Source organism: Leuresthes tenuis, unplaced genomic scaffold, assembly GCF_036924035.1.
Source record: "Leuresthes tenuis unplaced genomic scaffold, fLeuTen1.0.hap1 SCAF_19, whole genome shotgun sequence".
In the NCBI taxonomy this organism is placed as follows: domain Eukaryota; kingdom Metazoa; phylum Chordata; class Actinopteri; order Atheriniformes; family Atherinopsidae; genus Leuresthes; species Leuresthes tenuis.
The window spans coordinates 9,972,560-9,997,611 of NW_027325373.1; the positions used below are offsets into that span (position 1 = coordinate 9,972,560).

The following is a 25,052-nucleotide window of genomic DNA, read 5'->3' on the forward strand; positions in this document are numbered from 1 at the left end:
AAGAGCTCCTGAAGGGTGTGAATAAAGAGCAAGAAATTCTATATAGGGAGAACATATTATCTGATGACAAAAGGGAAACGTACAAAGGGAGTAAGTACTTACACGTTGTATGCACTCTCATTGTAAGTATAATAGGAGACGGTGACAAAGACTAATATGACATTACTAGCAGTCTTTCATTTCCATTCAAATATGTGTATTTGTTTGTCAGTGTGAAGAACAGAAGCAGTAACGTCAGTCGGTCTGTATTACAGCTGCTGGCACAATGATTAATTGTTAATTCTTATAATTAGGCCTAATTGTCACTAACGCTTGTATTGTTTTCAATGGGTAGGAGGCCGGGGCTGCCGGCAGAAGTAGAACAGCGTGAAGAGCATGACGGGTAGTAGAAACGCTAAAAAAGGATCATGCTGTTGTTAAGCCAGGTTTGTGCATGACACATCGGTCTTTGCGCATTGGTGAAATACTGGCCAGCTAGCTCCTAACTTTATCTGTTAAAAAAAACTTGATGAACTGAGCTCCAGTGAACTCACTATTTTGAGTAATGCGGTGTTATGTTCTGTGGTCCCGCCCCCCGGTGTGCACAAAGTCTGAAACAGGCTAAAAACACATCAAGACAGCGATTCCATTTTTGGGCATTCATTTCTATTCACCTATTCAGATCCAGATCTTCTAATAAGCTCACAAATGGCAAAGGAAACCCGACTGCCGACTGGCTGCCAGTTAACCCGATAAGATGCGAGATGTTCCGTCAAGCGTTCAAACAGTATTTTATTCCTCCTGTCCCAAGTTTTTCTTCTGAAATATTGAAAAACCATTGCCTTCTCTTTGACTTACATTCTACAACAGCAGTCTCTTATTTTGGTTCACTGTACCAAACTAAAACAGGAATTGATTTCATTGGTACAATATGCATGTCTATATCAAGCATGGAATTATTAACACAGCAGTCACACAGGGTGACAAAAGGTTTCCGAGCAAACCACAGAAATCAGGAGCAACCATGTAAACAAACGGGAGGATAACACATGCAGATAGTCCTCCAGAGAAAGACTAAACAACAAGCACACATGAAGACAAGACATCAGACATTCAGGAGGGCACAGAGGCAGACAGAAACAGCAGAAAGTCATTAATGTAGACAGAGAGGCAGACATGGAGAAAGATCGGTAGCCCATTAGCCGATGAGAGAGCTTAAGCAATCTAGCAGCTGATGTAGGACTTAGCTTCCTTGGGGAGATAAAGAGAAGGAAATTCACATGTATGAACCATAACAATGCATTTATATATGTGTGTGCAGGTGTCCATGTACTGCATTTGTGTGAGTTCTACTTGGGTGGCGCTCTAAATGGATTGGGCTCTATTTTTGGCAAGGGCTGCGTTTAAGAGAAGTAGCACCAGGTAGGAAGAGATGAGAGAGCACAGTCGGAAAACATACTATAGGGTTTTAGCAGGTTAAGATACACGTGTGAAAATGGGCTGTCGATAACAACAGTGTGATCCATCACCTAATTTACACCAACATGCATTCGAGTCTACTGTTCTCACAGCAGGCCAATTAGTTTTCATGTCATGACATCACCACACCCTCCCTGGGTGAAAATCAACACCTCTATCAACATCTTGAGTAGAAAAAAAAAAATGAACCAACTAAAAGGAAAATAAATGAAAGGGATGATAATGGGGAGACATTCAAAAATATGCACATATTTATCCATATATTATGCACTCATACCCATTTTGAGCATTTTGAATGAGTGTGTGTGTGTGTGTGTGTTCCTGCGGTTCTTTGATTATGTTCTGTCTATTCCGCACTGAATTGCTTATATCGCTGTGTCCAGTTTGCATAGTGTTCTCTTTAGTGCAAGTGTTCAGTGTTGGCAGTCATGAAATACATTTTCACTGCATGACTCCACTTCTAACTGAGACAGCAACATACTTGGACCCATGGATGTGTGGGTTTGCTGATGTTAGGTCAGAAATATAAAGCCACAAGTATTTACGATGCATAAAACAGAGGGGTGCAAACCAGCGTGTTGCTGTTTGTGCATGAAATACTTTCTTTGCTAATTTTTGCCGAAGGGTTACACAATGCCAAGAAATGTAACCCAAACACACGACTCCAGGAGCGAAGGCCTCAGTGAGAAATGAAATGGAAAATGATTGCTGACAAGTATGAAAACCTGCAGGGAAGAAATAAAGTATCTGGCATTTACCAGCAAGGATGCAAAGGGGAACAAAAAGCAGGAACACATTCCAATGTAAAAGCACCAACAAAGGAGATGAATGCACTCTACACAGACTGCTGCACTTGGATCAAAGCTCATGTCAGAATGCTCCTTCTTGCTTTTTCAGCCAGTGGGCTGGTTTTTAAACCCTGTTGTCACGGTAACATCCCGAGTTGTGGGGGTTTGGACGGGTGTGTTCAGGGGTGGATGGATCCCACCTCCTGCGCACATACACACAGTCACAGACACAGGCTTTGAGGTCAGGGGTCCAATCCTGAACAGCCTTGCTTTACCTTTATCTGCCTTCCCTTTCTACTCCTCTCTTTACCCCCTTCATCCCCATATCTCCCCTCTTTTATGGCGATAGAGACCTGGATTATTGCAAAACAAACCTTGAACCTCGAATCCTCCTATCTCCGATTACAGCCACACACACACTGCATGTACACATTATCGTGGTTTCTGTGTACGTACATAGCCAATATCACCCCTCTCCAGACCGCTGTAATCCCTCCGCTGTGCCCTCCAGCCTAGTTTCCATTGTTATATTCACACCAACTCTCATGGGTGTCGTATTTAAGTAACATGTAAAATGATACGGGCATTAGAGGGCAGGGATGTTAACATTAGACCTTTTTATTTCTTCTGGGCAAGGTTACAATGCTCTTGAATTCAAGTTAATACAGGCTACTCTTTCAATAATGCCATAAAGACAAGTGTAGAAGTAGATTTGACACATGCTTTTACAGAAAAGTAAAAGTAGATGCAATGCAAGTTGATGTATTAATGTGTTTTGAACTTAGTCTTAAAAATTTAATAGAAAACAGATCCAGATTCACTCCAAAGATGCATCACAATCTCTAGCTGGACAGAAAAATAAAGACATTATTGAAGAAATAGTTGAATGCCAGAGTTCCATCAACACTCTGCCAGCCTGGCTGATGATGCCGAGTTGTGAGCAAGCTCACGGTATTTATAAGTTGTTTCCTGAGACTTTTACCTGCTCCAGGTGACCAGTTTAAATGATAGAATGGCCTATCACACGTTATCAAATGTCCAGGAGAGAGGCCCCAGCTACATTGTACACAATACTGCTGTTTGCTGCACAAGCATCCAAGTACACATCACAGCAGAGCAGACGGTGGGGCTGAATCATGGACGGATGCTTCAAATACCAATATTGCAATTTTTACTTCTAATATTGCCTCTAAATTTCTAGTATCCATCTTCAAGCTGTAAGTTCAAACTTCATCCTGCCTTGCCAACCGACTTGTTGATGGAAAGAGTAGTTAGTAACAGCGCATCTCTGACTCACTGGGGCTCTCCGTCTGTGGAGCAGATGCAGACTGAAACTAAATCTGCCGTTTCACATGATCTCATGTGAAAAGAACTCAAAATGAAACAAAATGTAACCAAACAAGGAACTAATAGAGAGATATCAAAATCCTAACTGTCCAAAGACTGTTGGACCGACAACCTTTCCTCCTTTTCTTAATTAAAACCCAACAGTAAGAACATTGCATTAACTAAAAGTGACACAGAGCCTGGAGGAAAAATTCCAAAACGCTGGTGACAGTAACAGTGATGATGTGTCATATGATCACAGAGAATCAGGGAACCAAGTAGTCTCTTCAGACAGTGTGTAAGGACTGGTACACACACACAAAGAAAGTGAGAGTATGAGAGTGATAACACTGACTTTCTACTGTCATTAAGAATAAGTGTCTCCTTCGAGTACACACTCAAACACATGTAGTGCATTCACCTCTTAAGGCAACTGGATGCTGATATACTGTGTATCTGCAGGAGTATACACACGCATACACACATGCAGAGCCCTGCTGCGAGCTGTCAGTCATTACGGTGTAAGAGCTGACACCCCCTGTATGGAGAGACAGCTGGTGGACAGGATATGACATACACCTGCACTCCCACTGAAGCTACACAGTGATGCTCTGGATGGCTCCGCTTTCAAAACTACACCCTTGTTGTTATTATCAGGTTATCTCTACCCCTTCTTCTAACCCATTCTGTCTACCAACTCAATTCAAAGAGCGTTTACAGGCAAGAAATAGAGCAAATATGCAGTCAGAAAGTGCTATAGTACAATAGATGCACTTTGTCCACCAATCAGAAGAAAGGGCAGTAGCTTCTGTGTTATGTGAGAAAAACAGCCCTGGGGAAAAGGCAGTCCTCAATTCACCCTCTTCTGCCCATGAAGCCTAATTGGTGGGACAACTGAAAATAACCTTCACATGTCAATATTTCTATCAGCTCCTCATCTCTCCTCCAAACTGAAATCTGGCGGTGGACACTCACGAGAAACGTTCACCCAAGAGAGACTACCCAAAATGTCTCTAAAAATCGACTTTTTCCAGAGCCACAGATTCTTGTACATCCCAGCACATTAGGTCAAGCCAAGCTGAACCGAGAACTGGCTTTGCAAGATCTCTTCAGGTAGTGTTAGCTTTAAAGTTCCCCTCAAACAGCAGTCAGAATACTACCGTACATGCCGTTTCTGCTAAAAACACCAACAAGCTCCACATCCCACAGCAGGTAGAAGTGCAACGATAGCAGATGATGGATTTTCATTACAAATACTTACAACTGACAATTTAATCAAGTTTTTTAAAACCACTATTACAGCATAAGCCAAATGGTAATAGTAATAACAGTAAAAACTATTTGTAAGTGACCTATTCCTGAGGTGATTTACTAATTCCTATTAGTGCAAAACCAAGGTTTAAAAAAATCACATTTATCTCAAATAACAGCCGACACATTCTGCATCAACTGGGCAAGTGCATAAAAACTCAAGAAACAAGGACATCTTTTACATCATATATTTACATATTTACTATAAATATGTCTCTTAATAGATGAGTCCAAACCAGTCTTTTCTCTGCGCCTGTCTTTATCCAACTCGGCCATTCATATTCTAATGTCTCATCTTCTGTCATTCACTTCTTTTCCTCCTTTTAGTTTCTGGCTTTAAAGCCCTCTATAAAGCATTACCCCCTCTCCATTTCTTTCCCCATCTAATCAACCTGCTCTACAGCATCTATCAGCACTTTGATGAGCAGACCATTACTGAGAGTTAAGCAGCAGTGTGCGTGTGTGTCTGTCAGTATAGCAAAAGATATAGGATGAGGACCAGCTGTCTGAAGGACTAACTGTGTGGCTGCTTGTGTGAACGTGCTTTTATTTATCATTGTTGTGCACACAACCACAAACATGAACTGAACTGTTTCTTTTGGGGCTCAATTATCTCTTCTCTTCATTTTTAAATCTGTTGAGTGTTAGATACATGACAGCACAGTCTAGAGCAATGAAAGGGAAAATGGAAGTGAAGGAAAAAAAAAAAAAGAGTAAACCCAACATCATAGACATGCAAACAGAAAAACTTTTTCCCCATCCATGGAAACTTGAGTCGCCCTAACGCATGAACACAACACGATCATACACGCGAACGCACTCGGGCACAAACACACAGAAGAGCAAGAGAAGATTTTAATGATGTTTGGCTGTTAACAATGACTGCGCTTCTCTCCATCACCTCCCAACCCATGGTTTATATGTTAAGCAGGCCTGCAGGCTAAAGCTCCCTTCCCTAAGTGGGATAGTGAACATTCATTTCCCAAAAGAATCTGCACTGACAATTTTCTTTTTTTTTTTTTAAACCAATAAAAATACACAACGAGCAGAAACAAAAATAAAGCGCACACATAAAAAGGACTCCACAGCATGAGGGGCACACAGGTTTACCAAAATACCCGCAGTCGCAAGTGTAAACTCAGAGATGGAGAGGACACAAATAGACTAAACTAGCTCGAAACCTAAACTGAAAATGGCTGAGAACTTGAGATGTATCTCAGCTGGTTAACCTAAAGGCCATTAGGAGGTCATTTTTAAATCCGTTTCTGAATTTTAAGATGGGTTCTTTGGTCACTTTAGGGTTTTTCCAATTGGACCATAAAGGTCTACTACACTTGATTTTTTGCACAAAATAGTTATTATTTGGACTGCGCAAGATTTTGGAGTCCATGGTAAGAGATTTGTACACCGTGTGAACAGATTTAGAAAGGACTGAGGCTGCAGATATTGTTATGTAATGTAACGTAATGTACTTCATTTATACAGCCCTTTACAACAATCCAGAATTACTCCAGAGCTTGGGGGCAGCAACGGAAAAGGCTCGGTCAGTGCTTGTATTTTGACCTAGGCACTTCCAGCAAAAGTTGATTTGTTGACCTCAGAGCTCTACCAGATTACGGACAGTTAAAAGCTCAAATAAATACGATGGGGCGAGGCCTTTGAGAGCTTTAAAAACAAACATTAAAAGTTTAAAATCAATTCTATAAAAGGACAGGAAACCAATGAAGGGAGTTAAGAACAGGAGTGATATGCATACGTCTGTCAGTGTTGGTTAACGGATGGGCAGCAGCATTTTGCACAAGTTGAAGGTGACTGAGAAAAGTCTGGGAGACACCGACATAAAGTGGATGGCTTTCTCAAGGTCGTGACGGCTTAAAAACATTTTAACTTTGGCCAGGAGACGCAACTGAAAAAAACTAGTCCTTACAACATTGTTAATTTGTTTGTCAAACCTCAGATGACTTAAAGGTCACTCCCAGATTTCTGATGGTTGAACTGAGCTTTGAAGACAAGGTGCTAAAGTCGGCCATCACAGAATCCCCAAACACAACACGTTCAGTTTTATCATCATTTAAATGTAGAAAATTTGGGGAAAATACGTTAGTACGCCATTATAAACTGACGTACCTTCTTCACAGCAGGTCATAACTTTGACAGATCATAACAGGAAATGCACAGGTGCATTACTGATAGCTGCGCTCCACTTGGGGGGGGGGGGCTCCTGCTGTTGCCCATGCTGGTTCGTGGTCACTGTTTTGAGGAGTCAAAATGTCTGCTGTGAACGGAAACAACAGCTCTCTGACCAGTCAAGACTCTACTGTGCTTTTACATCATCCCGTGGCATCTGCTTTCAGTCAAAAACTGACCCATAAGATAACAATATTTTTTATATATATATACATAAAATATTTTGGGCAATTAGCAGATAGGTGTGTGAATGTATATTAGACAGGAATCAGCGATGTAATGCCACAATAACAAAATGCACTATTTCACAAATAAAAAGAAAAACACTAGACAAGAGATTACGACAAAAGAAATTTGCATTTGCACAGTAACTGAATATGAAGAATAACAGATGGATGAGTAGGTCTCTCTGTGCAAGTCAGTCAACGTATGCAATGAACGTAAAACGCCAGCATTACCACATGTAAAACCAAACCCTACTGCTTTAAAGCCAACTCAGCAATGCCACACCTATAAGATGCTGTTGCCATGGTAACCCCATACTCTGCATGCCCCAGCTGGTGCTTCCTTCAGGGAGAAAAAAAATGCCTGAGTGAGTTGAAGTGTGTTACAGAGAGAGAGAAAGAGAGGTTAATGTGGCCCATGTGTGCTTTGCCACGTCATGTGCAGCGAGGTGCACCGAGGAGGAAAACATAACTGGTTGCAGGCAGTTATCGTGGATTCCCATGGCATGTGCTATTGTGTCTGTGTGACTTGTTCCTATAGCATCCTTGAGTCATCGATTTTTCACTGCGGCTAAATAGCTGGTCAATTAGCCCCTCCCCCGACTTAAAACAAATCCTCATACAGTGCTCATTTAAGGACAATATGATTACAAAATTCAGTGTATTACAAAACCTGACATATGCATAATCTCACTGTGCATGCAGCTCTGAGGTACACATGATGCATCATCAATGGGAATCAATGAGGGTTTTGTGTGTTTTTCCACTTTATGTTGCCCTGGACACTGGCGCACAAGTCTCTTGTGAGTAACGTATGAAAACATTGTCCTTTTTTGTCTTTTGTTATCCGGTTGGCAAGTATTTATTCGGTTTGAATTATGAAAATAAAAGTGAAATGTTGACATATTAATCTGTGGTTTCTAAAGAAAATATTTTATTCCGGTAGCTGAACTGTGGTAAAAGTATGATTTGTGTAATCTGATCTACACCTGGCTAATAACTAGTTCTCAGTCATGGTGCTGTGTTCCGCAGCTTTCTCACTCTCTGGGACAGTGTGCTATTATCCTCAACAGATCTTGTTACTGGAGGAACAGAGGAAACTTTAAATTGACTTTAAAAAGACTTGAAACTTATACTCAGCAGTAAATGCAGCTCAGGATGTTTGCTAATCTCAGTGTCCCCTGTCCATCTCTTCTGGCCTGACCTAAGCTCAGAGTAATCATCGAGAAATGAGGAGTTCCTATTCAATCACTGCATTTCCACCTGCTTCTCTGTGCCGCTCATACTTCACTTTTCCCTCGCTGCGGTGCAATTTATAGATGGCTCAAATGTACACACACATCTGACTCATCCCGTGGCTTTCCTTGACTTCACTGCTTTATTTTCCATCCCTTCTCATCAGGTTTAGCTTTCTCCATCTACCATGCTTTAGGCAAACAGTGAAGCCTTTCTCTGTCTCTAGAGATGCTGCGCTCTGATCCTTTTCTGAACTTATCTGCATTGCTTTTCTTGTGTTTTTCCCACACACCTCCGTCTATCACACATATAAGGAGAAAGTAAGCCGAAGGAGGTCAGTTGTCTCATTTAATCTCTCTTGCAAACACCACTAACAAATCCGTCTAAAATCTGAAGCTTTTTCGCTTTCATTTTCCTGTAACACTATTCCACTACCTTTTGTTTTATTCCACCTACATTTTCTGATATATCTTTCAACACACCTTGCCACATCTCCTCTAAGTTCCTCTTTACAGTCATTCGGTCTATCTCTCCACTGCACAGTCTCCAGCCTTCCTCCTGCTGCAACCTGCCATCTCTCAGCTGCATATCATATCATTCTCTCTGTGCACTTTCCCCTCCAAGCTCCACTCGGCCAGGATCTCAGTGTGTGAATGTATGCGGATGTCATACAACAGAAGAGGCATCTTGCTGGTCCATCAGCAGAGCGCAGAGATGTGAAATGAAGAGGAAGGCAGAGATTAAATGCTGTATGGATATACTGCAAACATTTAACATATAAGCATCTAGTTTCTTAATACCATTTGCATGATTATATTTTTCGTCGAATATGCGACAACTTCTGGTGTGTAAAATGATGTCTTCGTTTCTTAGTTAGCATTCTGGTTGCAGCAACTTTCTTGAAGCTCCTGCCATTTATATATCACTCTGGGTTGGCACAGGTCTGAATTGTGTTTTGTCACATTAACAAACAGGTGCACACACACACACACACACACACACCACGGGCGAGTCTGAATAAGAGGTCCAGAAAAGCACTTTATCACAGCACCTGTTTAACAAGCTTAAAAAGTTGGTAAATTATATTTTCAATCTCTTCAGTCCAAAGTATATTTTACACAAACACAATGTGCTTGTTAGGACGGTCCGAATTGCCATGGTAACACAACTCCAACGTCATACACTATACCTCACTTGAGGTACTGTACAATCTTGTATGACAACTATAGTGCAAGTTTTACATCATCGCTGTCACTGGTGCCTCTGGGGGCTATTAACCTGAAGCACATAAAAGTTTAATGTACATAAAAGCACACCAAACTTAACTGGTGGTGCGAGACTGAAAGCTGTCACTCTAATAAACTGATGAAGCCACCAATGTATCCCATATCTCATATCTGGACAGCGCTTAATTTTAGCTTTTCATTTGTTTGTTCTCCTTGCCTAATAAGGAACACATACTGCCTTTATCTCTCAGCTCTATTAATAGAATTCCAGCTGATTGGTTAGTCAGTTATGTCATCAATTCAATCAGCTTTCTATAAAAACTGAATATTCTTCTGTTAAAACACAGCTTATTTTTTAACTTTTGCCTCATTCCTTCGTGTTCAGGTTATAGGTTCTTTGTCTTTGATTGAAGCAGGAGCTGTTGGTGTCTATGACAACTGGGACCAGCTGGCAGAACTCAGATGCTCAGGGCAGTTTATTCACTCAGCTGGAACTACACATCTAACCTTTAATTGTGGCTCAGAGAAGAACTTGTGATTAGTAAGTCAGAGGTCTGAAGGTCACTAAACTGAGCCTTTTTTTTCAAAAACAACCTCATTATGACAAGTATGCTGATTATGGTGTGCTAAGTCAGTCCATTCTCAATGACGCACTGCTTTCTTCGGCCTCAGAATCTGTTTTTTCCTCCAGTAAAGGCACAAGACATTTCCCCTGAGGGGGGTGCCACTCAGTCATCCTCGCTTCTCTGGGCTTAACCATTAATAGCCAATTTGCCAGCTTTGGAAGGTAAAAGGTCATCACACTGATGGATGGAAGGTCTCAGGACTCATCAATGCTAACCTTCCACTGTTACACAAAAATGAGCCCACACATTTATTTGTTGAGGTGCAGACACACGGTATGAATCTACAACGCAACATACACACACATACATATCCACACAAGCACACACCTATTCTTTATTTGCCATTAAAACCGCAAGCCAGTGCTATTACTATCCACACCAGGACCATCTATCTTGACAGTGACAGGTGTGAAGGGGAAACCACAAACCCAAAATGCATTTCTCCAACGCAGTTAAAGAGGACGGGGACAAAAAGGGAGGAAGCAGCAGCTGAGGGACGCAAAGCAGAGAGGTAAAAATGAGGGATGGGGGTTGGTGAAAATGGACAGCCTGGTTTTTACCCACAATATATGAATTAATGCGTCTGCTTTTGCATTTTGTGCATCATCCATTTGTGCTCCAGCATTGGGGTCAGATAGCCTGTTAGAGATGACATGTGCATTGTAAAAGGAGGAAAAAAGGGAGAGAAAAACAAATGTATGCTGTGGGTAATACAGAACTGGGCGGGCATGAGAAGAATCAATGGTTGGTTATGCACAAATTAGGCTAAATCTAAAACATCCCATTTTTATGACATAATCGACTTTATGGGCTTCATTTTATGGCTGCCATAGAGTTGTTTACTTTTAACAGTACTTTTTTACGTCAACAATGGCTGTGGTCTGAAGCTTTGGCATTGTTACCAAGGAAGCACACACATATGGTGACACAGCATCTAATGAATTAATCAATGTCTGACAGCAGAGGATTAACCATCTTCGAAACTAGAAGCACAGCCAAGAAACATTGTTAAAAAAAAATATATATACATATATCACAGAATCAAATAAAACATTCACTTCCTAGTTAAAGTAGACCAACTCTGTTTCTACTGAAATGTAATACTTTGTATGAAAAGTCACCTATTATACCTTAAATGTGATGGTACAAATATATATATATTTTTAGGCCAGCGCTTGTCGTTTTTCATGAATCTGTCCCAGTAGATATATATAAGAAAAGACTTTTCCCAATCTTACATGTTTACTCTGATGGTGGCCGAGCAGCTTGACATTGTGGGTCTAGCGTTTGTGCTTTTTTCGCTGAGAATAAGAGATCGATGATCGAGACCTTTCTTGCGTTTGTCTGTTAAAACAACATGGGGCTTGGTTACATTAACACATATGTAAGTTGAAAAATGGGATATTGAATAACTGAAGGTTTATGGGGTGGAGGGGATGCTTAGCCAAGCCAAGCACACAGACTGAACCAAAGGTGAGCTAACATTTACAGACTGTCGATATTAGAACTTTTCTTTAGCCATTTCTGGTGAAAAATTTTCATTCTTGGAATTTGAACATTCCTCTGCACTTTGAAATCAGGAGCATGCTAATCTGTAGCTTTGCCGTGGTGACATCTTTCTCCCAGCGGTATCAGTAAACCCACTGATACATTTCGCTAGAACAAATGATGACCTATCGACTGGTCATGTAACTTGATACTCAAACATGAACAGAAAGAGGCAATGATGTAGTTGAAGATACAACTGGGAGGAGTAGACATAAAGAGGCACAGGAGGTTTAAGACAAAGAGAGGAAAAAGCAGAACAGAAAATAAGACTATTGAAACAGAAAGAAAAAATGACTAAGAGGAAAACAGGTAAAAGTAACAATGAAGGAGAGAAATAGGAGAAAAAGAAAGAAGGAAGGACGCAAACACAGCCCATACATGCTAAGAAAATGTTTGATCCCATTGGAAGATGCATCAATCATTTAATATCCCTCTTACAAGAAAACACACACGCACGCTTCCTCATCACACCGGCCATGTAGCCAGCAGAAAGAAGCACACCCCACAGCTGAGACGCCATTGGCCGGTAATGATGTCATCTCTTCCTAGAGGTTGAGCAGCGAGCTATATAATTGGCTGGCTGAGACAGACAGTAGAAGAGCGCTGCTGAGGTATCAGTTCCATTCATACAGAGGCAGCAATGAAGCATGCGTACATGCGTGTGTGTGTGTGTGTGCGCGTGTTTGTGGATGTGACCACTCCCCAGTGGGGCATACAGGCAGAGCTATTAGGGCTGCATCCATCATTCTGAGGCACAGACATTACCTGCTGGGATGCTCCCTAATGGACCCTCCTTCTGACACACACACACACACATATGCATGTACTCATGTGTACACACATTCATTCACACACACACACATACATACACACACAGAACTGATGGGGGGGTTGGGAGATGGGTGTTGTCTCACTGTTACCAAGCAGTTGTCATGGTGATGCAGATGGAGCTTTTACTGCTCGCTGGGACCCTCACTTTGCAACACCCGCTTCCCTTTTCATTGATGCGTGCATGTGTACACCTTTTGAGAGCAGCCCTGCCTTTACAACTGCTTTCAAGGAACACAGAAGAAACAGACTCTAGGTGTGCGAAAGTGTGTTTGTGTGAATGCAGAGGTGGGAGAGTGTGAATGCAGAGGTGGGAGAGTGTAAACACTCTCCTGGGAGACACAAGACACGTCCTCTAAGAGATGCTCAGGAGAAATTAGCCTGTGGTTGCCTGTTAGAGTGCGCTGCACCTTCAACCTCCTTCATCTTTCCGTCTCTCCCAATTACACATCTTACACGCCCCTTCATTTTTAATCCAACTGCACATTCCACCCCAGCACAGTACCCCATTTTTCAAGTATGATCTCACTCACAAGCTTGTAACTGCCCAAGAATTCACAAGAGATGCCTTGCATCTTAAATGCTGTAATTTCTTTTTAAAACTGAGAAAGGCACAGCATAGGTGGATATGAATCCAGATATCACACACTGAAAGGCACTTAACCAAGCATAATAACGCACTTTAACATGTCCTGACACAGAAAATAATTACCGTGCTGGAGGACACTCACTGCCTGTACCTTGTCCATTTCTCTCTTCTATCTACAGGCTTCTATTACTTTCTTATTATGTTCAGGAAACATGATAACAGCTATCTACAGCTCAGGTGACACACTCCCCTCGTCTTTTCTTCACTGCTTAAACTAATCACTGTCACTATGAGCCAGTCACGTTGTGTATGTATGAGTTCCATATGTTCCAGCACATGAACTGTGTGTCCAGGCTGCATGAATTCCATGTTATTGGCAGAAGTATTATTCTAATCTAATTTGAAAGTAATTGTGTTCAACACCGCGATCGCATTTCTGTCAATATAATCAGTTTGAACTCTAATCAGTATCTGTATCTGGTTCACATTGACACTCCAGTCTGCTGCATTAATAACCATAAGATGTTATCAGCACCTCTAGAGGAGCACTACCCTGTTTGCTTCTCTATCTCTGCGCATACCTTATGTTTTTGCACTCGTGCTGAAATATTATTAATCGTCAATTAGTCACTTTAGCTGTATAAAAGGACAAGTGCAAACTGAGTACAAATTTAAAGAAAATTAATGAGGAGCTGCAGCCCTAAAGTGTAGGTCCATAGACACATTTATGTCAAGGCATGTGCACATGCATGGCTGAGTGTGTGTGGGGAAGAGACGGATTAAGCGAGTGTGTTCGCCGCCATTCTCAGCTGCTCTCTGCAAATCACCCAGAGACGCTTTAACAGCCCCGGGTCTTTTCATAAAGGAAAATGATGCATTAAAAACTCTGCAGAGGTCCCGGACCTTCAGTAACTCAAACAAACTCTACCCAATGGGATTTATTAGAATTCAGAGCAACACAGGCATGGAGAGCTGGAAAAGCTTAGACTATGAAAAAATAAAAGTCCCCATGAAGGCGCACTTCACACTGAACATTCAGCCTTTACAAATAAATGCGCAAGAAAAAAAATAAAACAATGTTTTCTGTAACGATCATTTTAAAGTGGGTGCTAACTTCCAGACTGCAATCTTTGTTTAGCATTTGAAACACGACGGCCCAACTTTTTCTAACTAACAATGAGCATTAATAGCATGACAGCCCAGCTCCCCATGTTGGAATGCCTATTTTTTTCCTTTTGGGGGGAACTGAGCCTTTAAAGTCGAGGCTGCCTTAAGTCCAACACCCTCTGCGTTCTCCGCGGTAGGGAGAGGTCAAAGATGAAGAGAGAAAACAATTGCCAACCTCCTGCTCCAAATCCCCCCACTATGCCACAGTCCAGCTCAGCTGCGTCTCGCCCAGCATATGTGAGGATGGTGTGTATGCAAGTGACTGCGTGGGCGTGGTGGATCCACGGGTATGTGTCATTTCTTCTGCAAGAGTCACACAGTTTTCAGCATTCATTGTCGGTTCTCAAAGTTTACCGGGGAAACCAGCTGATCAATACTGAAGAAAGTCCAACATATGAATAAAAAACGAATGTGTTCATCACAAAATGATGACAAGATTCAAACTTGGAAAGTTCATTAGGCTTAAATGGGCTGAGAAGAAATGGGTGCATCGCGAGCTGTGTGGTGCTCAATTGAATGGGGAGAGACGGCTCCGGTCTCGACCAGCAAGTAGTTCAACCAGAGCATCCAAATGTTTAATCTCGGCCTCAGAGTTTTATATTAGAAGACACAAATTTAAAAAAAAGCAAAAACAAAAAAAATGTGAGAAATTAACAAATTCTTCGTGCAGCTTTGACATTGTTGGGGAGCACAACACACCTCAACTGACCTAATTTCCCCATCCGCTATTTACCTTAGAATAATCTTTTAGCTTCTTAAAAAAGAGCCCCAGGCCATTTAAGAGCTGGGTGATGCTGGTCCAAATGTGCCTAAAGCTATTGCAGAACGTTCTACACTGAGTGCTGCCAGAAAACCATGTGATCTTGAGTCAAAGGGCATTTTAAACTAACCTGCAGCAAGGTATTCTTCAGAATAATGTCTCCATCGTCTAACCTGTGATTAAATGTACAGGAGCATTTACCACATATCTATGCTTCTCTATTCTTCTATTAAAGTCCCCCCCCATCATTTCAGGAGAAAGCACATGATTACATGAAGCACTGAGCTGGAAAGCTCTGCGATCCTGGCCCGCAGCTCATAGTCACGATACGAACAGACCATTTTGTTTTTGCATTTTCACTTGTTTGAATGGCGAGCACGATGTGCTCTTGAGTTTGCTGAGCCACAGTGTGCCTGGAGCCACATTTCTTCGAGACAGTCGGCTCTATGCTCAGACATAGCAGCAGATAGATTTGTTTAAATGCTTCTTCCAATGCTTTCTCCCGATAGCTTTCAGGCCTACAGGTTGATCTCTTTCAAAACTGGGCTTTTATTGCATACAATTAACCTTGCAAACAAGTTGAAATTATGCAACAATATGTTTGATGGGCCATATGTCAACACATCTGCCAATTCACTTTTTAGTCCTTGAAAGTGCTCTATTTTTTTAGAGTAACCTGTCTAATAGTGACCCGCAGCAGAAGAAGCACTTAACTTTCAGTGCTTTATCTGACCTCTTAAGCCAAGATGAAGATTTAAAGAGAGTCTGAACACAATGGATCAGAGGGACAAAGCACTGCTAAAGAACAAATGACCAGTGGACTCTTTAGCATGCTGTCAAAAGAAACTCAATACTTCCTGTAGTTGCTTCTCGCTAAAAGCCTCTAGGAAAGGATTGAAGTTTTCCTTTAAGAATATCTTTTCCAGCTTTTACTGGAGAGTTTCAATAGAGGGGTAGGAAACATAGAGGAGGAGACCAGGGCCCATCAAAGTCTTACCACAGTCTGAGTCTCAAAATGTCCAACTTGAGCTGAAATCTGGTGGCACATTTTATACAAACTGGTTGACAGCAGCTATTTCATTCATGCTTCACATCTACTGGTTCATTCACAAATAGGTGGATATGAACTCATAATTGTGTACAAAAAACAACCTTTAATCATTTTTCTGCTGGTAAGCTGATGCCAAGGACTAAAGCCTTCTTCTTATGGGATATGTTTGTCATTCATGTTCATATACATAGGGATTATTTCTGAAAGCAGACTCCTTGTTGCTGGTTGAAATCTTTGAGCATGCCAATCCCTTCTGCCAAGTCCAACCATACAAATGTTTTCAGTAAGTCATTTCTTGGCTTATATTTGCACATCTTTGAACCTGTGTTTATGACTTCCAGACAAGCAGCCTCAAACAGTCATTCTAATAATAACCGTTCTCTAAGGAGCACATGCATCACAGTATTGTGATGCTGTTGTAGGGTCAAAACCTACTTGTGATGAGATCAGAGAGGATGGTTAAGCTTACAAAGCATCTAATTTGACGTAAGAGTCTGTATGCGTCATTTTGTCTCCTACAATAGTGGGTTTCTTAAAAAACAATACCAACAATCTCCTCCATCCCTGTCAGATAGCTTTAAATGTACTGTTGTCAATCTCTTATGAAAGCATAAGCAATGCTGTCATTACCAATAAAGATCCCAAATAATTTTATATTTCTCACTTTTTTCACTATGACTTAACACTTTAGGTTCACTCATTGAGGCGCAGGTTTTAGAATTGGGAAGAGTGTCTTCCTGGGGCTCTCCAAACAGTTTCAGCGAAGGTGAAGGCTGCATAGAACTGAAATAGATGTTACATGTGCAATAATAGCACTCATCAAACAGAGGTTGGGTATAAAAGCCTGTACGTGTCTGTAATTGTTAAAAAAAAATACAGCATTTCTAGCACATTGTATCATTTTCTTACTATGCAAGGAAAAAAAACTAATAAATGCCTTAGGACAGAGCTTTTTCTTTACATATTATCGTCATCGTTTTTTTTTTTTTTTCTCTTTTTGGTGCCTGTGGGTTCAAATACTGTAACCATGATCCCAAAAGCATTTAGGAACAGAGCAAAATTAAGCAAGTAAACTAAGAAGAGGGAGCTTTTTTTTGTATGAAGGGAGGGCCTGTGCCTCAGACTTGCTGCTCCGGGGAAATCAAATGAGGATATAAGTGTTAAAGAATCCTGTGTAAAACAAGCTGATCTAAAGAAGTGTTGATCAATTACAGGAGCTTAAACTGAGCCTCCTCTTGAGCTAATGCCAAAACAATCAAAGTTTAAAATGTCTGCAATAAACCAGTAACTAACCAGAAAGACGCACACAGTCATACAAATATGAAACACACACACTCACACACACACACAGCTGATAAATACAAACACACAAACTGGCAGTCCTTCTCCTCATTAGTGCCAAAAACATCACAGTGCTTTAATGAGGATATGGACTCTGAAACAAGGCAGTTCAAGCAAGCACATACACACAAACACTCACACACACACACAAGCACAGCTGCCCTTCACACTATGAGCCTGCAGGGTGTGACAGGCAAGCACGCCAAAAGAGGATTTGTGGTGAAAAGCTTTGGGGAGGAGAGGAAAAGGGAGAGATAGAAGGAGCGGAGAGGAGGGGATTACATGGTGAATATTTCAATACTAAAATATACCAATTGGTTTGGACTCCCTTTCTGGCATGGACTCACTCTCTCTCTCTCACACACACACACACACACACACACACACATGCATTATCTGGAATATATATTCTACAGCTAACTTACCACTGACTAGACGCAGAGTGGGGTGATGTGTAAAGCTAGCACGGAAACCTCCAGGACCCCCCAGGGGTCCGACTCATAGACTGACTGCCGTTACAGAGTGAAGGGACCAAAGTTTTGCATCCAGATTAAAACCAGAAAGGCGAGAACTTCTGACACAGCTTTTTGTAATATGAAAACTAATAAAATCACAATACAGACTGAAGTGCGTGGAGATAATAAACATGGTATAGAGCATTGACGTCCAATATAGCAATATTTAATTTTTTGTTATGAAAGTATGACCTCTTAGGAATAGAAACAAGGGTTATGCCAAGACAAGACAGTGCAATAAAAGTTGGCCAATTTAATATGTCTGAACTGTTTCTGACTGGGCTTCTAGAAAAATCCACAAGAGTTTCGAATAAATGTACTCTTACGAGGTTATATAGGAACAACCTTTGCAGTTTTCCCACTTTTTTAAAAGTATAAAAGTTTTTAGTTTACTTTAACAAACCAATGATACAAAGCTTGAGGTATACTGATGGTGCATGTTCTAGGCCACAACCTTGGCATCACTTTCTAAACACACAGGGTTCCCCCTTTAGCTTCATTTTTCAACACGGAGGGTTGTTCAATAGACTTGGAGAGAAATCCTGCAACATCTAAAAACCCCAGAGATTGTCATTCTCTGCTTCTGGCCTCACTATAAACTGGAAACTGAAGAGAAAGCTTGTTGCAAAAGTAAAAACTAATGCACAGGAGGGTGAACTAAGTAGTTAACACTGTTGAAGGGTGTATTCTTACCCAAGCAACAAGATTTCCCTCAGTCAAACCAAGGGTTCACTTAAATAGTGAAAAAACACAAAAAAAACAAGCCCTTTTGTCTTTTTCAAAGTACTTTGAAAAAGAAAAATATAACCAAGCTCAACGAGCTGCCCAGTCTCACTAAAAACTGTGAAATAGGAAAGTTTGTCCGCAAGTCTAATAAATAGTAGGAGTTTCACAACGCAGGCTCACAGTTTGGGAGATGACAACATCTAAGTAGTTTTCAAAGCCCAGCCATGTATTCTTAGACATGTAAACCTGATCATGTCCTTTAATTCCAACCCCAACAATACAGTATTTTACTAACTCTAATCATTTGCGAGTGGGAAACAGGCAGAAAGGTAAGTAATCACAGAAATACTTTGAAAGTAGAGAACTAAAAGCATGGGGGGGTGGGGGTGGGGGGTGGGGGGGTTGACTGATACCAAGGAGTTCTTACCAAGGGTCCACATCAAAATCAGTCTAATTCAATCTCTGCAATATCTTAGAACTCAATTGTAAACAAACTGCCTTATATTCCACTAAATTGTCTTATTACAGCCTCACACCATCCCAAAGCATGGGAGATGTTTTACATTTCATTATATAATATCACACTGCACAGAGTCATTCTGAGCTTGAACAAACAGATGTCTGGTTCACAGCGCATGTGGCTGGATGGCAGAGAGGTGCCAGCAACATTCCAGATAAAGGAGGGCTGCAGGAATGCCGAAGGACAGAGAGACTGGCTGCTGGTCGGCATGATGGCGACCATGTGCTGGTCAGGGAACGAGGCTACAGTAATGAGCAGGAGAGACAGGAGGGGGGAGTGAGAGGGGAAGTGGCTACAAAGGAAAAAAAAACAATCAAATCAGAAGAGGGGATCATTTCATGTACTCCATGCATCTGTGTGCATCACGTGTGTGTGTGTGTGTCTGTTCCTGGGGAGTGACAGGGAGTTTCACCCCTGCAGGAGGCCAGCAGGCCGTTACATTGTCCCACTTTCATCAACATGCTGGCAGCACTGTGGACACAATTGTTAAGCTGCACGTCTGCGAGCGTGTGCATGCCTACGTGAAAGTGTGTGTGCCGATGGTTGGCACACTACAGTCTAGACCAAGGGATCAAGCGTAAGCTCTCTACTGATACAGCTGATGAGCTTAGGTCACAGACAACTGTCACTGACACAAAATCCTTTCAGCAGGTCAGTGTAAAACTGCGGTCTTATCAATTAATCCACAAACTGTTCACAGACAATTACAGTATTTGACCTTATTTGGCTGCAGTTACGGTTTGAAAGTATCTCCACTATGTGCGCTATGTGCATCGTCTTTACACGCTTCTGCAAAGTATGCTGATGTGAAAAACTTTTTTTTGCCAGATAAGTATACTTTTACATTTGTTTTAGGTGTGAGAGAGAATAAAATTTGCTACCGTTTCCCGTAAAGCAAGCAGATTTTCTTTTAGACACTAATGGAAACTCAAAGTAGAAGCCAGCATGAACGGAACACTGTGCAGTCGTTTAGGAAAGCACAGACGGCAGAGAGAGACGCCGAGTAATTACTCCGACACTGTCACACACCAGGTCGATGGTAACCTTTAGGTTTACATATCTGGGATACACTTTTATCATCATATCTGAAAGGTGGCTGACAGCTCATTAAAGATTGATGAGCGGTAAATAAGAATGATATTCGGATGCGTTGACTCAAAAGGAACTGCGATAAGCTATATCATTTCAGGAGCATTTCATGCTATTGGTATAAGGGCAATACACATAATAACTCACTTCCATCCATCCATCCATACGTAATAACGTACTTATAATACACAAATAGAAAGTACCGTCTCTCAAAAAGCGATTGATTTTTAATTCTTCTGCGCTCAATAAAAAAAAGGTATGAACATACCGTAACCATACAATCATAGCGATATTCAAAAAGGTTCAAAAGAGCCGTCAACATGACCAAGCAACACCTGGTCTGGTGAGAGGACAGAACTAGCGCCTCTAGAAATTAAAACATAGCACTTTTCTGTTGTTTTGGGGGTTTTTTTTCTGTTAATTTTTATTCAGTGCTGTGAAAAATAAATAAATAGATAAACGTCTTAGACACAGCACCATAATCTTATAATGAAAGAGCAAACCCTGCCATTGCTTTGGTCATCGTGTTGGCTTAAAGGCGTTTTTGTGACAAGCCTAAAAAGCACCACCTTAGTTGTGGTAATAACACTTTAATTACCTTGTAAATATGACTTAAATGACTAAAAAAAAACAAAAAAAAAAAACACACCCAAGCAAACATGCAATTCTCATCAAAATGTATCACAGTTTAAATAACAAGCTTCAAACCCAAGTAGGGGAGGATTTTCTGGTTCCAGACAGGTAGAGATTGCAACTGCCTTTACACACGATGTGGGTGTTAGTTGTTATCCATTTACTTGTCTGTTTGTTTCTTTATATCACTTAAAGGAAAACTGAACATCAGACTCACTGCAACAGTCTTAAGAAAAAGTACCACGAGTGTAGATATTGTGCGAGACGATTCTCCCCTGCAGGCTTAGAACACCAACCAACATGGCATTGAATGGCAAAGCGAGTAATGATTAAAGCTCTTCTTGAAAGCAAACAGTATTTGGGTTACATGACACACGGTGTTGTGCTTGATGGGCTAGGTTTAATTAGAATGGATTGCAGAATCAATATCAGTCTTTAGACAAAATCACGCTCTTAGTAAACAAACTCAAGTTGCTGTGAATTCAGTCACTTTTTTTTCCCTTCCCCTCGAAAGGCTCCCACTTAACTCTTACAATTCAGCGATGGGTAATTATTTCACACCCCACTCTCTCAGACACACACAGCTCTACCACAAGCACCACAACACAGGAACCCCGTGGCAGATTGAATTACAATAACTTCATTACGCCGAGCTTTGAAACACTTTCCTCGAAACAAAAGCAGATGACTCCAAAAACCTTGAGCCAAGAGAGCATTTCTGTGAAGAAGACGTTTGTTTCAAGAACAGAAAGCGACCAAAGGAATCCAGGGCGAAGACAGTTGAGACAAAGACGAAATGTTCTGCTGCCAGAGATGAGATGGGACATTACAACATTTTTTTAAAAACAGGATTCTATTCTAAACAAAGCTCAGCATCAATCTTGTTCATTACAATTACAAATATAATCCATTATCATCCACACACATTTCTTTCTGAAAGCTTTTCCCCAAGCTTTAAACAGACAAAAGCCATGAAGTGTACACAGGTAAAAACGCACAAATCACACTGTATGTGTCATTCTGTGCAAGTATAAGGTCAGATATTAGGTTTCAGGCATCGAGCCAGAATTAGACCAAAGTAAAGCTGATACTGTGGGATACAGTGTCCCACTCTTTACTGTGCCCTTCAAGCACTTTCTACAACTCTCAAACACAACCAAACAAATTACAAACACTTACTCCTGTGCTTTCTGTCCCACGCGCGTACACACACACACACACACGCGCGCGCGCACACAAACTCCTGGAGCCCTCACCTCCCCTCTCCCTCTAAATCTCTACACACAGTGTTTTCACACAGTCCATCCAAAACCCAAGTACTTTACAGACTCTATGATATCATCCGTTAGCGGCTGCTGGGACAGAAGAGGAGCCAGCAGTGGACAAACCTCCCACGGACACACACAAGCACTAACCCACACCCCCCCACACACACACACATACACATGTGTAGTTGAATGCGCATAAAGAAACTTGTATAGCGTGTGGGTTTAAAGGATGCCTATGGTTGGAGGTGGAAGCTCGTGCACATGAACCACTCACCTGCACCTGCATGAAGGACCCCCGGTAGAAGCAGCATGCTGCAGCCGACAGGGCACTCCACAGACTACACCTCTCCGTCATGGTGGGCACACACCTTCCCCTGCTACCTTGTTCTTCCTCTTCTTTCCGCTACTTCCCCGCTCCCTCGTCTTCTCTTGCCTGCGTCCTGCTCTCTCTCCCCCACCCGGGGTGTCCGGTCTGAACACCAGCCTCTGGGCTAAGCCTGTCCCACCCCTGCCTGACTACCAGCCCCTCAACATTGTGCCACCACTCTAAGTAAAAGCAAGCTGCGAGCTAAACAGCTAACACCTCAGCCACAGCTTGCAGGCGGATGCCGGTAGCAACATCAGCTATTACCCACGAGCGAGCCGCTAACAGCTGGCAGTGATAACAGCGAGAGATGATACAGCTCCTGACATCTTCCTCGCTTCTGCTCTCGCTCCTCTCTCCCCCTCTCCGCACTTGCTGCACTTCACGCGGCTGCTAGGGATTACCTCATTGCTTGCTGATGAAAGGAGTGTGGGTAGGGGGAGGGTGGACCAGAGGGAGGGAGGGAGGGATAGGGAGGGGGAGGAGAGGTGGGGGCTTGAATGCTTACAGGCACAAGCTGAGAGGAGTGCTGTCGAAATGCGGGCAGAGGCCCCACCCACCCACCCGATGACCCCCCAGCTTCGGCTCTGAGACAATGCTGACAAGCGACTGGGGGGAAGAGGGGGACGACGGAGGTTGTGAAACACTGGGAAAGTGGGGAAAAGATGGGAGGGGAGAAAGAAAATTAAAAGATGAGATGATGAATGAAGAAGATTAGGTTATAGGAGAGAAACAGAGGACGTGTGCAGCCCTCAAAAGGAATTTAACCTTTCTTTTGCCATGAAAGAACCACAACAGGGGAGCTGCCCAGTGCATATTCTCACCTTTTAGTCCTCCTACATTTTGCCACATACATACTACTATGACTGTAGCAGGTGCTCTAGAGGATTTGGTTGTTGTGTTGAAATGTTGACAGAAATGCTATATATCTGTGTGTGGGTGTGTGTGGGGTGTGTATGCGTAGCTGAATATAATGATGTGTCTCTAAAAAGCCACGCAGACTGCAGCTAGACAGCTCATTATAAGCCGAAACACAGAGGCAGGTGTTTCAAGGATAACAGGGTGTGATTTTCACCGGCCCATTTCACATAGAGACACACACAAACACACATAGCGGCAGGGAGATGTCAGGAGGGGTGGGGCTCTGTCTCCAGAGGCCTTGCCGAGTGACATCATTGAGGACGCTTCACCATGGCAACGCAGGCAGAGTGCCTTGACAGCATCCAAAATTCTGACAGTGCACTTAGTCGGGTCTGCACCACTGCAGCGAGACACAACGTAAGAGAGGGACGGGGCCAGAGATGCAATGCACTCAGTCACGAAAAAAAAGGAAGAATGGCCTGCCTCTACCCACTGTGTCATCTGAGTTTCTCAATGCACCCCACGAATACAAACACATATCGCATCAGATGATGCCAGTGGTCGCTTTTCTAATCGGCCTCTTGAATGCATGCTAGTAGGTCAAAAGAAAAAAAAAGAGAGGCGGGGGGTGCAGATAAGGGCCTACGAAACACTGGATAGATTCATTATCTACAGCCTCTCTTTTATATGTAATCTCAAACCATCCAGTGCCGGATTAGACAGATTACACAGTGGGGTCACAAATAATCTCTCGGGGCTCTGTACTCTCCTTCTCTCAATCCTCCATAATACCATGACAAAACAATCAAAACATAGCCTACAGTGTGTTACATACAGCAGCTGCTCCACACACACACACACACCCTCCAAAACTCCCTGTGCGAATACCAACCTTTTGAGAAAAACAACAAAACAGTACAACTGTGTGAACCTTGTAACATGCAGAAAACATAACAGTTGCCTTTCTAACATGTGGTCAAAACTGTGAGAAGCTCTCTGTTTCTGCAAACGCTCATATGCAGTATCTCATTTTAGGAGCCAATAACCAAGAGCCTATTCTATCATTTAGGTATGAAGATGGATCAGAGAAAATTAAACCAACCTCAGTGGCACTTGGCATTGATTCTAAAAACCTCTGGAACTCCAACAGAGGGTTGGAATATCATTCGTCCAGAAGATATTCCCTCATTTACTGTTTTCATGATCTTGGTGGAGAGCGCAGTCTAAAAACTCCCTTGAGTGTTCCTTTGGGGTTGAGATTTGGTGACTGTGAAAGCCATATAGCACATTATTCACATAATTTCAATACTCATCAAACCATTCAGTGACCCCTTGTGGTCTATGGCTGGTGCACTGGGACAGACCACTTAGGCCGTTAAGATAGAAATGTTTCGTCCTATGATAAAGGTA

At 42.1% G+C, this 25,052-nt stretch overlaps 1 protein-coding gene across 3 annotated transcripts in view; it reads right to left on the bottom strand.

The window, feature by feature from the left end:
- The window catches only part of sh2d3ca (SH2 domain containing 3Ca), a 50,111-nt gene that overhangs the window by 13,953 nt on the left and 11,106 nt on the right, over positions 1–25,052 (bottom strand). The window contains exon 5 of one of the 3 annotated variants that reach the window (XM_072371998.1): positions 2,522–2,599. The exons of 1 other annotated variant lie outside the window; for it this stretch is intronic. In XM_072371998.1, coding sequence (XP_072228099.1) covers positions 2,522–2,599 — 78 coding nt within the window. Of the gene's footprint in view, positions 1–2,521; positions 2,600–22,691; positions 23,186–25,052 lie in introns of those variants that run through there. One more of the 3 variants, XM_072372001.1, reaches the window with a different exon arrangement.